General features: G+C 41.6%; 1 protein-coding gene across 1 annotated transcript in view; it reads left to right on the top strand.

Annotated features, from left to right (window-relative positions):
• Positions 1-13,800, top strand: part of LOC121369239 — a 53,092-nt gene that overhangs the window by 30,211 nt on the left and 9,081 nt on the right. The window contains exons 2-4 of the mRNA XM_041494193.1: positions 699-822; positions 5,610-5,755; positions 12,818-12,953. Of these exons, the coding sequence (XP_041350127.1) occupies positions 699-822; positions 5,610-5,755; positions 12,818-12,953 (406 nt within the window). The remainder of the gene's footprint in view (positions 1-698; positions 823-5,609; positions 5,756-12,817; positions 12,954-13,800) is intronic.

Here is a 13,800-nt window from a genome sequence, read left to right as displayed (position 1 = left end):
CATTTTTAAATGTCTATTTTTGATGATGACCTCAGCAGTTCAAAGTTCTTCATCTCACTCTGACCACGCGTTTAAAGTTTGTTTTTTGTTTAACGACACCACTAGAGCACATTGATTTATTAATCACCGCTATTGGATGTCAAACATTTGGACATTTTCACATTATAGTCTTAGAGAGGAAATACGCTACATTTTCCCGTTAGTAGCAAAATATTTTTATATACACCATCCCACAGACAGGATAGCACATACCACTGCGTGTGCACTGGCTGGAACGAGAAATAGACCAAAATGGGCCCACCGACGGGAATCGATCCGAGACCGACCGCGCATCAAGTGAGCGCTCTACCACTGGGCTACGTCTCTTCCCTACATCAGACACAGTCGGTTTGCTGTCGTGTAACTTGACTGTGGTATAGGAACAGTACTAATTATATATATTTCGGGTGCCCCCCCCACCCACCCCCCCCCCCCAAATAACCCTACTGAATATGGAATTGGCTACACAATATGTGGACTATAACTTTAATATTTCACACACCTTACTGTAATGGATATTTGCCATACTTGGTGAAAATTGTAGGCCCATAGGTCAAATATAGCAATGGATCTAAAATATATTGACAGTCCCCATTTTAAAATAATTATATATTCGTTTGTTTGGGCCCCCCGTTATAACGATTGTTTCAATGTTTCAGTTGTTGCGGTGGATGGGTATTGCGACTCAAATAACCTCAATACGGAGGTACAGAAATGTCTCTTCCAGTCCCCAGTCTTCTCTGGCGGTCTCTCCAACGCAAATCAAGTACAGTCATTTTGCAGGTATGTTATGACTATTATTTCTCTAGGTATCTGTAAGATGAAGTACAGTCATTTTGCAGGTATGTTATGACTATAATCTCTCTAGGTGTCACAGAAGTACAGTAGGTTTGCAGCTATGTAATGACTATCATTTTTCTGGGTATCTGAAAGATCAAGTACAGTAATTTTGCAGATGTGTAATGATTATCATTTCTCTAGATGTCTGTAAGATCAAGTACAGTCATTTTGCAGGTATGTTATGATTATCATTTCTCTTGGGATTTTCAAGATCAATTACGGTCATTTTGCAGGTATGTTATGATTATCATTTCTCTTGGTATTTGCAAGATCAAGTACAGTCATTTGGCAGGTATGTAATGATTATAATCTCTCTAAGTAGTACTAAACCAAATAACATCCGGCTGGGTGAAAGTTCGAGGTACACCCAACTTGTGACAGTGAAGTGAACAACACAAGTCCTGTGATTGGTGATAAATGTGAGTGTGTTGGTTGTAAAAAAATAGTTTCATCTGGGCAAAATATGTATGCAATTTTATTTTATCTAGTACCACTGTGTCAAGTAGCCTTGTGCTTGAAACATGTATGGGGTACCTGTGAAAAAAAGTACTCTAATTTTGTGCAAAACTAGGGTAGTCATAGACGCTACCCGTAATCTCAGAAATGAGCAGCTTGACCCTGAATGTTTTCCGATTCACTTCAATGGTGAGGGTGGTAGTATTTATATCCGTGGCGTTTATATTGATTGATACGCTGCAGGTAGGAGTCTTAGCCACATGTGTTACTACTGTCGTCTGTGGGATTTGATTTGGTAGTATACACCCTATTTGTGTCTGTAGGATAAGTTGTTTTGCAGATGGGTAATGATTATCATTGCTCTGGGTGTATGTTAGATCAAGTACAGTCATATTGCAGGCAAGTAATGACTATCATTGCTCTGGGTGTCTGTTAGATCAAGTACAGTCATATTGCAGGTAAGTAATGACTATCATTGCTCTGGGTGTCTGCTAGATCAAGTACAGTCATATTGCAGGCAAGTAATGACTATCATTGCTCTGGGTGTCTGTTAGATCAAGTACAGTCATATTGCAGGCAAGTAATGACTATCATTGCTCTGGGTGTCTGTTAGATCAAGTACAGTCATATTGCAGGTAAGTAATGACTATCATTGCTCTGGGTGTATGTTAGATCAAGTACAGTCATATTGCAGGTAAGTAATGACTATCATTACTCTGGGTGTCTGTTAGATCAAGTACAGTCACATTGCAGGTAAGTAATGACTATCATTGCTCTGGATGTATGTTAGATCAAGTACAGTCACATTGCAGGTAAGTAATGACTATCATTGCTCTGGGTGTATGTTAGATCAAGTACAGTCACATTGCAGGTAAGTAATGACTATCATTGCTCTGGGTGTCTGTTAGATCAAGTACAGTCATATTGCAGGCAAGTAATGACTATCATTGCTCTGGGTGTATGTTAGATCAAGTACAGTCATATTGCATGCAAGTAATGACTATCATTGCTCTGGGTGTATGTTAGATCAAGTACAGTCATATTGCAGGCAAGTAATGACTATCCTTGCTCTGGGTGTATGTTAGATCAAGTACAGTCATATTGCAGGTAAGTAATGATTATTATAAGTACCCCACTGATGATTAAACCTTTCTCTGCGCTTTTGGGTGAGGTAGGGCGTAGGCGGTTTCGACCGGTAGACTGCCTGTTAGGAGGCTCCCTTCCCCGGCACTTCCGTCCCATGGAAATCCGGATCAGCTAACCGGGTCCTACCCGCTTGTTTGACCGCTAAACGGATTGGGCGCGATGCCCCCCCCCCCCCTTGCGAATCCCTAGCCTCCAGGGCTCTTAATGAGTAAATAACATTATATGTTAATAGTTTGGTAAATATATTTTTAATATTATTTTTTAACTACTTTTGGCAAGCCCGACTGAAAATGGCACCAACTAAATTAAATTGTAACTACATAACCCGTATACCGGCCTCGGTGGCGTCGTGGCAGGCCATCGGTCTACAGGTTGGTAGGTACTGGGTTCGGATCCCAGTCGAGGCATGGGATTTTTAATCGAGATACCGACTCCAAACCCTGAGTGAGTGCTCCGCAAGGCTCAATGGGTAGGTGTAAACCACTTGCACCGACCAGTGATCCATAACTGGTTCAACAAAGGCCATGGTTTGTGCTATCCTGCCTGTGGGAAGCGCAAATAAAAGATCCCTTGCTGCCTGTCGTAAAAGAGTAGCCTATGTGGCGACAGCGGGTTTCCTCTAAAAACAGTGTCAGAATGACCACATGTTTGACGTCCAATAGCCGATGATAAGATAAAAAATCAATGTGCTCTAGCGGCGTCGTTAAATAAAACAAACTTTACATAACCCGTATCCTATTTAAAATTAATTTTTATTTCTTTTTCTGGTGCATTCTAAAATTAATTTTCTTGTTGCAATAAGGTAACTTTTTGTTATTATATATTTAGAACACTTGGTCTTACCAACAAAATTTCTAAATTCTCCCCATCATCTCAACTGCTCCCCCTCCCTTACCCCCCACCCCTTCCTGCCACGGAACCGCCCACTGGCGAAGTCAGAGGCCGAATCCGTGGTAGGCGTGCCTGAACCTTTTGGATAGTGTCACGTAAATACAGTTCCCATTCCCATTCTGCGGGGAAGGTGAACACATAAAGATAGTATCTTAATTACTATTTCAATTCGGAATTCCTCGCATGTACCGGCCTCGGTGGCGTCGTGGCAGGCCATCGGTCTACAGGCTGGTAGGTACTGGGTTCGGATCCCAGTCGAGGCATGGGATTTTTAATCGAGATACCGACTCCAAACCCTGAGTGAATGAATGAATGAATGAATGTTTAACGACACCCCAGCACGAAAAATACATCGGCTATTGGGTGTCAAACTATGGTAATGCAAATAAATAAAGTGATGATCAACATCAATATAAAAATTCAAGGTTTAAACAAAAACAGTGTAAAGAACTGTGCAAAAATACAAATACAAATATCACAGAATTTTACGGACACCGAATCTTACTCTAAACTTCAATTTGTGCTGTATTGGCCATTCTCAAAGAGAATGTTACACCCCTGCACCACGGTGAGGTTACAGCACGCGCAGGGGAAACCCTGAGTGAGTGCTCCGCAAGGCTCAATGGGTAGGTGTAAACCACTTGCACCGACCAGTGATCCATAACTGGTTCAACAAAGGCCTTGGTTTGTGCTATCCTGCCTGTGGGAAGCGCAAATAAAAAACCCCTTGCTGCCTGTCGTAAAAAGAGTAGCCTATGTGGCGACAGCGGGTTTCCTCTAAAAACAGTGTCAGAATGACCATATGTTGACGTCCAATAGCCGATGATAAGATAAAAAATCAATGTGCTCTAGCGGCGTCGTTAAATAAAACAAACTTTATTTTTTCCTCGCATGTATTCGGTAGTATCTACAATCCGTCAGTAACATCGCCTGTAAATCCGACATTTTCGTGCTCAGATCGTATGACCTAATCAAGAGAAGATGAGTTTCTTCGTCCAGTTTAAAGGGACATTCCTGAGTTTGCTGCAATGTTTAAGATGTTATCGACTAAACGAGATTTTTTAGTCGCTGTATATTAAACGTGTTTCTGATCATTCTAATATTTGTACTAGGTTACATTTCATTTTATTTCCTAAAATATATTTTTTCGTACGTACAAAATTATTTGAAGACAAAATCCAGTTTGGGCTTCTTACAAATATTAAGACGACCAGAAACACATCGAATATACAGACACTGATATTCTAAACAAGAAAATATATTTAATATGTAAGTTTAATCGTAGAAATAGTTTATTAGTCGGAAACATCTTACAATGCAGCAAACTCAGGAATGTCCCTTTAATGGATGGTATTATGTATTATACTGTATTGACATCCAAAATAAACTTTACAAGGCTTGGAATTGTATACAAAACCAACACACGGTACGGTAGGATTTGAAAGTATCATGAAGTTCAGCATCTAAATGTCACAGTACACTTCTTGATACACTCAAAGGTTTTGTAAGGTGGTTTTTAAATTAGTTATTTTCGATTAGCAACAGTATTAGTCAAATTATTCAAATTGTATGCACGTAAAGTTTCTTTTGGACGTTAGCATATTATTCTATATCCTCTAAACGATGTTATCGACGATCGCTCAATCGGTTCTTTTTGAAGCGATGATCGTTAAATAAAAGACGTGTTTAAGTTTATACTAACTGTAATTCATGATCGTTAAGTGGCGGACAACTTTAAGTTTACACTAACTGTAATTCATGATCGCTAAGTGGCGGGCGACTTTAAGTTTACACTAACTGTAATTCATGATCGTTAAGTGGCGGACGACTTTAAGTTTACACTAACTGTAATTCATGATCGTTAAGTGGCGGACGACTTTTAAGTTTACACTAACTGTAATTCATGATCGTTAAGTGGCGGATGACTTTAAGTTTACACTAACTGTAATTCATGATCGTTAAGTGACGGATGACTAACTGTAATTCATGATCGTTAAGTGGCGGACGACTTTAAGTTTACACTAACTGTAATTCATGATCGTCAAGCGGCGGATGACTTTTAAGTTTACACTAACTGTAACTTATGATCGTCAAGTGGCCGATGACTTTTAAGTTTACACTAACTGTAACTTATGATCGTTAAGTGACGGATGACTTTTAAGTTTACACTGACTGTAATTCATGATCGTTAAGTGGCGGATGACTTTTAAGTTTACACTAACTTATGATCGTTTTAGATCGTCACTCAACACCATCGTGGACTGCATGGAGGCGCCCATCGCGGAGTGTAAGAACCACCCCACCCAGGAGAAACTGTTGAACCTCCTCATAGACATGAACAAACTGAGAGCGGGGCTGCAGTATTTGTGCGACCACGTCGACGGTAACACAGTTTTTCTAGCACAGTGACGTCGTTGAAAGGTGCTAGAAAGGGGTGGTAGAAAAACCGTCTACCACATGTGTGTAGACGCTAATCCGCCCTTTTCATTGGTTAATATTAGGATGTACACGGCAGTTGCTAACGTTTGATTACGTAATTTTTTAAACAAAGTAGTATATGACGTCACATAATATGAGTAGGTCTTCTCGACACCACTGTATGCTTTCACACTCATGACGTAACATGGGTGTCAGCTTAGAGGTGACGTCACATTACAAAAATAAAATGAAGATACTTACAGTATAGTTAGACTAAATTAATAATTAAATTTATGAGACAGGTTGTGCTAGAAAATATTTCTGGCACTCGTCCTTTTGTATATGGTTTTTCTGACACTCGTCTCAAGAAAATCAATCCATGGAGCTCGCTAAAGCTCGCTCCAAAGATTGATTTTCTTGAGACTCGTGTCAGAAAAATCATCTACAAAAGGACTCATGCCAGAAACTATTACACATTAACGACGTCATAGACAGTAAGGGGAGGGATGTAGCTCAGTGGTAAAGCGCTCGCTTGATGCGCGGTCGGTTTGGGATCGATTCTCATTGGGCTATTGTTTCTTGTTTCCAGTGCATCACGACTGGTATATCAAAGGCCGTGGTATGTGCTATCCTGTCTATTGGATGGCGCATATAAAAGATCCTTTGCAGCTACTGGAAAAATGTAGTGATTTTTTTCTCTAAGACTATTTGTGTTTGTTTGTTTTGTTTTACGACAACACTAGAGCACATTGACTTATTAATCTCCGGCTATTGGATGTCAAACATTTGGTAATTCTGACAGTCTTAGAGAGGAAACCCACTACAATTTTCCATTAGTAGCAACGGATCTTTTATATGCTAGTCCCTTACTACAGACATAATCGGAAAGAGTAGTCCCTTACTACTAATCGGAAAGAGTAGTCCCTTACTACTAATCGGAAAGAGTAGTCCCTTACTACTAATCGGAAGAGTAGTCCCTTACTACTAATCAGACAGAGTAGTCCCTTACTACTAATCGGACAGAGTAGTCCCTTACTACTAATCGGAAGAGTAGTCCCTTACTACTAATCGGAAAGAGTAGTCCCTTACTACTAATCGGAAAGAGTAGTCCCTTATTACTAATCGGACAGAGTAGTCCCTACTAATCGGAAAGAGTAGTCCCTTACTACTAATCGGAAAGAGTAGTCCCTTATTACTAATCGGAAAGAGTAGTCCCTTACTACTAATCGGAAAGAGTAGTCCCTTATTACTAATCGGAAAGAGTAGTCCCTTACTACTAATCGGACAGAGTAGTCCCTTACTACTAATCGGACAGAGTAGTCCCTTACTACTAATCGGAAAGAGTAGTCCCTTACTACTAATCGGACAGAGTAGTCCCTTACTACTAATCGGACAGAGTAGTCCCTTACTACTAATCGGACAGAGTAGTCCCTTACTACTAATCGGAAAGAGTAGTCCCTTACTACTAATCGGAAAGAGTAGTCCCTTACTACTAATCGGACAGAGTAGTCCCTTACTACTAATCGGAAAGAGTAGTCCCTTACTACTAATCGGAAAGAGTAGTCCCTTACTACTAATCGGAAAGAGTAGTCCCTTACTACTAATCGGAAAGAGTAGTCCCTTACTACTAATCGGAAAGAGTAGTCCCTTACTACTAATCGGAAAGAGTAGTCCCTTACTACTAATCGGACAGAGTAGTCCCTTACTACTAATCAGAAAGAGTAGTCCCTTATTACTAATCGGAAAGAGTAGTCCCTTACTACTAATCGGACAGAGTAGTCCCTTATTACTAATCAGACAACTCCTTCCCTAAACCCACTGCATCCACCCCTGTCTCCGTTGGCTCTGTCCTAGCTACAGCGACACAAGCAAATATTTAGTTTTTATTTCATATAATATCACAGTCCTAAAAACTAGGAAGCTCAAGAGACTTGCAGATATCGACAAATAGGCTAAACGAATTGGATCACCATAGTAACCATCTAGAATTGGCGCCGATTAACATTCTTCCATTTTCCAATAAGTAATCTTCTTCTTCCGTGGAAAATAAGCGATAGTGAAACGTTTAAATCGAGTGATTATGTTCTTCGTAGATTCTTCGAGTTGTTATCTCCGACTTGACGAATATTAGGAATGATAGTGAATCAATTCGGCCTACATTTGATTTGTTTATACGTGAAAGAAACATACACATTACTTTTGTGTTAAATGTACAATATTGGCATAAGAATTACTGTCTGCTAAGCACTAGACGGCAATTGAACGTTGTCCGTCCATATTTCAGCCAATCACAGATTTGCATTTTGGGAAGGAAGGAAATGTTTTATTTAACGACACACTCAACACATTTTATTTACAGTTATATGACGTCAGACATATGGTTAATGACCACACAGATATTGATTAGCAGCAAGGGATCTTTTATATGCACCATCCCACAGACAAGATAGTACATACCACGGCCTTTGTTATACCAGTTGTGTAGCACTGGCTGGAACGAGGAATAATAGCCCATTGGGTCCACCGACGGGGATCGATCCTAGACCAATCGCGCACCAAGCGAACCCTTTGCCACTGGGTTATGTCCCGCCCCTGCATTTTGGGCGTCTTTATCATGAAGAACGGACTAAAATACTTCTAATGGCAAATCACGTGACAAAATATACTACGACACGATCGGTACGTCAAATTAGTGTATTATTTGTAAGCACCAGACCTACCTAGAAAAAGACCATTCCAAGACGCACCCCCACCCTCCACCTGCTCAAGCGAATTTTTGTTTTGTAAAAATATATATTTACCTTCAGTCCATTATTTATTTCTGAGCCGATTGTTTTCTAAATTGCACAAAAAAATAGTATTTTCTTTGGTTGTTATTTCCAAAACACTTTTTTGTTTCTTACATCAAACCAAACTGAAATTATTTGCAAACTTTTTTTAAAGGTATTTTTATAGGTAGCATGACTCAGTCATCCTCTAGAAACGTCTCTCGTCATAATCTAGACTTCCCTGCAACCCCTTCTAGAAAGTACACTCGTCAGTCTAGATTCCTCTACAACCCCTTCAAGAAAGTACGCTCGGCAGAGTGTAGACTCCCCTACAACCCCTTCAAGAAAGTACGCTCGTCAGAGTATAGACTCCCCTCCAACCCTTTCTAGAAAGTACGCTCGGCAGAGTATAGACTACCCTATAACCCCTAGTAGAAAGTACGCTCGACAGAGTATAGACTCCCCTCCAACCCTTTCTAGAAAGTACGCTCGTCAGAGTATAGACTCCCCTCCAACCCTTTCTAGAAAGTACGCTCAGCAGAGTATAGACTACCCTATAACCCCTAGTAGAAAGTACGCTCGTCAGAGTATAGACTCCCCTCCAACCCTTTCTAGAAAGTACACTCGTCAGAGTATAGACTCCCCTCCAACCCTTTCTAGAAAGTACGCTCGGCAGAGTATAGACTACCCTATAACCCCTAGTAGAAAGTACGCTCGTCAGAGTATAAACTCCCCTCCAACCCTTTCTAGAAAGTACGCTCGTCAGAGTATAGACTCCCCTACAACCCCTTCTAGAAAGTACGCTCGGCAGAGTATAGACTCCCCTCCAACCCTTTCTAGAAAGTACGCTCGGCAGAGTATAGACTCCCCTCCAACCCTTTCTAGAAAGTACGCTCGGCAGAGTATAGACTCCCCTCCAACCCTTTCTAGAAAGTACGCTCGGCAGAGTATAGACTCCCCTACAACCCTTTCTAGAAAGTACGCTCGGCAGAGTATAGACTCCCCTACAACCCCTTCTAGAAAGTACGCTCGTCAGAGTATAGACTCCCCTACAACCCTTTCTAGAAAGTACGCTCGTCAGAGTATAGACTCCCCTACAACCCTTTCTAGAAAGTACGCTCGGCAGAGTATAGACTCCCCTACAACCCCTTCTAGAAAGTACGCTCGTCAGAGTATAGACTCCCCTACAACCCCTTCTAGAAAGTACGCTCGTCAGAGTATAGACTCCCCTACAACCCTTTCTAGAAAGTACGCTCGTCAGAGTATAGACTCCCCTACAACCCCTTCTAGAAAGTACGCTCGTCAGAGTATAGACTCCCGTCCAACCCTTTCTAGAAAGTACGCTCGTCAGAGTATAGACTCCCCTACAACCCCTTCTAGAAAGTACGCTCGTCAGAGTATAGACTCCCCTACAACCCTTTCTAGAAAGTACGCTCGTCAGAGTATAGACTCCCCTACAACCCCTTCTAGAAAGTACGCTCGTCAGAGTATAGACTCCCATCCAACCCTTTCTAGAAAGTACGCTCGTCAGAGTATAGACTCCCCTCCAACCCTTTCTAGAAAGTACGCTCGTCAGAGTATAGACTCCCCTACAACCCCTTCTAGAAAGTACGCTCGTCATAGTATAGACTCCCCTACAACCCTTTCTAGAAAGTACGCTCGTCAGAGTATAGACTCCCCTACAACCCCTTCTAGAAAGTACGCTCGTCAGAGTATAGACTCCCCTCCAACCCTTTCTAGAAAGTACGCTCGTCAGAGTATAGACTCCCCTACAACCCCTTGTAGAAAGTACGCTCGTCAGAGTATAGACTCCCCTCCAACCCGTTCTAGAAAGTACGCTCGTCAGAGTATAGACTCCCCTACAACCCCTTCTAGAAAGTACGCTCGTCAGAGTATAGACTCCCCTCCAACCCTTTCTAGAAAGTACGCTCGGCAGAGTATAGACTACCCTATAATCCCTAGTAGAAAGTACGCTCGTCAGAGTATAGACTCCCCTCCAACCCTTTCTAGAAAGTACGCTCGTGAGAGTATAGACTCCCCTCCAACCCTTTCTAGAAAGTACGCTCGGCAGAGTATAGACTACCCTATAACCCCTAGTAGAAAGTACGCTCGTCAGAATATAGACTCCCCTCCAACCCTTTCTAGAAAGTACGCTCGGCAGAGTATAGACTACCCTATAATCCCTAGTAGAAAGTACGCTCGTCAGAGTATAGACTCCCCTCCAACCCTTTCTAGAAAGTACGCTCGTGAGAGTATAGACTCCCCTCCAACCCTTTCTAGAAAGTACGCTCGGCAGAGTATAGACTACCCTATAACCCCTAGTAGAAAGTACGCTCGTCAGAGTATAGACTCCCCTCCAACCCTTTCTAGAAAGTACGCTCGTCAGAGTATAGACTCCCCTACAACCCCTTCTAGAAAGTACGCTCGGCAGAGTATAGACTCCCTACAACCTTTTCTAGAAAGTACGCTCGGCAGAGTATAGACTCCCCTACAACCCTTTCTAGAAAGTACGCTCGGCAGAGTATAGACTCCTCTACAACCCTTTCTAGAAAGTACGCTCGGCAGAGTATATACTCCCCTACAACCCCTTCTAGAAAGTACGCTCGGCAGAGTATAGACTCCCCTACAACCCTTTCTAGAAAGTACGCTCGGCAGAATATAGACTCCCCTACAACCCTTTCTAGAAAGTACGCTCGGCAGAGTATAGACTCCCCTACAACCCTTTCTAGAAAGTACGCTCGGCAGAGTATAGATTCCTCTACAACCCTTTCTGGAAACTACGCTCACCACAGTCTAGACTCCCATGCAACTCTTATAGAAACTACAATCGCCAGAATGTAGACTCCTCAACAACTCCTTCTGGAAACTACGATCGCCAGAATATAGATTCCCCTGCAACCCCTTCTAGCAAATACGCTCGCCAGTCTAGACTACCCCTTCTAGAAACTACACTCGCCACAGTCTAAATTCCCTTGTAACCCCTTCTAGAAACTACACTCGCGAGTCTTAGCGAGATTCCTTGCCTCCACGTCATTTCTTCGTCTGACTGTCGGGGTTTTTTCGTGACTCGTATGACGGCCATTCTGCAGAACGCCACGGTTTGTTCGCGTTTAGTCTCTACATGTCCGAGCCTGTCCTAGCAGCACTGGAAGATTGACCGCCCCACTCTAAGAAGAAATAGGAAGCGGGGTCGGCCCCTACTACTCTTTTTCTAGACTTTACCTTGCTTTATAGTGATACCATCTCGTATCATCCGGAGTCGGGCCCGTCCGCACCACTATACCAACCCATGACGACTGGACTATACCCTAGTCTGATACTCTCTTCGTTCAGACGGATCCGGCTTCTCAAGATCTGTATTTCAGCACAGCACTACACCTTCAACGTCTATCGACTGTCAATCTAGGGGTTTTCTTGACGGGATGCAACCCATCTCGTCCCTTTAAGCTGTGCACCCAAACGGCCTTAACGAGGCCACTCGCGTGGACATATCGATCGGACTTTAAACTTTTAGATCTGCGTTCAACATTTTATGTCGAAATTACTTTAAAAAAAAAAAAAAAAAATTAAATAGTCCGATCCTCTCTTCTTTCTCTTATTTAATTTTGGACTGTCCTTCTAAAATGTTCCAAATTATATAAATATTCGGCCGAGCAGTCAATTCTTTTTTATTTTTGGCTTGTAACCTTTTTATTTATTCTATTAACTTTTTTACTAATTGCTATTTTCAAAATTCTGCCCATTTTCAACCCCTCACCCCCTCCATCCCGAGTCAGGCCACCGATCTTATCGGAGGTCGGACTCGGGATGGGCGTGTTCGAAAACCTAGTGGTACATGGGCACGTTAAACTAGTTATCATCATCATCATCACCACAGTGTAGACTTCCATACATAAATTCCTACACACTCTCCTCTTCTCAGTCTACCAGTTGTAAACAGTCGTTGTCCTTCCCATAATTATATACTGAACTTCATAGGAAACGCACCAGCCAACCTTATAGTTATAAAAACGATATGAGAAGAAATAGTAATGCATTTAACTGGTTTTGTACAACTGAATAACTGGGCGATGCGTTTTCATTGAAGTTCAGTATATGTTGTTAAAAGGTTTTTGCATTCGTCTTCAGGCCTTCATTATTTTGTTGTTTTCTTGTGCTTACTTTATATTTCGGGTTTTTTTTCCAGGTATAATAACCCAAATGTGATTATAATTATCGACCGTTGTAAGCCCTCGATGTTTTTTGTTTTTTATTTACAGTTTTGTCGGAAAAGAGCAGCTGCATGAACAACATCGTCAGTTCGGCGACGTCATGCATGGCAAGCGCCGTTGACAACTTGACCAGCCAAATGCAGCATGTGAAACGGCTCAAAGATGTCTTTGATTTACTGTGCACGTAAGTGATGGCCACAGGCGTACGGGCTCCCATATTTTTACCTGGATTACAACTAATAATGTGGGTAGAATAATGGAAATATATGGTGAAAAGTATTCAGGCCAGCGCAGTTTACCCGAATGTCTCTATTATTTTTGCCTGAATTTGAGGATTTTCTCCAGGAGTTAGGGGACAGTTGCCCCCTCCCCCACCCCATGTGTCGTACGATTATGGTGATGGCTGGTCGTAACATTTTAAAATACATTTTAAGCCGGCCATAATCTCAAATATAATTGAATTTGAGGTATTGGCTAATTATTAAACAAGACGAACAAAAGAGAGAAAAAAAGACAAATAAAAAGCCACAAACACAAAAGCCAACTACCAAGTCCAACGTGTGTAGGGGAATACAATGAAGTCGTAGAAGCCAAGGAGTTGATTTACACGATGTAGGACTTAGAATGTATTCCACAATATGATAATGACATTATAATTATGAACCACTAAATTCTACACCACAGCCAAGCCTTTGAATGTTTTGAATATAAATCCTTAAATAGTAGATTTGTTATCTGCATCAATAAATAAACTTGTTAACTTGCATTAGTACGTTCATACCAAAGCTTATTGATTTTTATCAATTACCACGGCCCTACGTAACGTAGGCCTACTAACTAGGAGTGGTAGCGACAGATTAACTTTCGATTACACAATAGGTTAGAATTACATGAACATAAAGATAAATTGAATTGTATGGACCAATTGACGTCTTTACTGGGATAGACCGTACACAGGCCTCTGGAAATTGCGAGATCTATCGTTTCGTTCGCGCGTTGATCGCGATCTAAGTGGCGTAACCTATTTTTTG

This window comes from Gigantopelta aegis, chromosome 3, assembly GCF_016097555.1.
Source record: "Gigantopelta aegis isolate Gae_Host chromosome 3, Gae_host_genome, whole genome shotgun sequence".
In the NCBI taxonomy this organism is placed as follows: Eukaryota; Metazoa; Mollusca; class Gastropoda; order Neomphalida; family Peltospiridae; genus Gigantopelta; species Gigantopelta aegis.
Note: the sequence above shows the minus strand (reverse complement) of the source record. Positions and strands in the feature narration are given on the sequence as shown.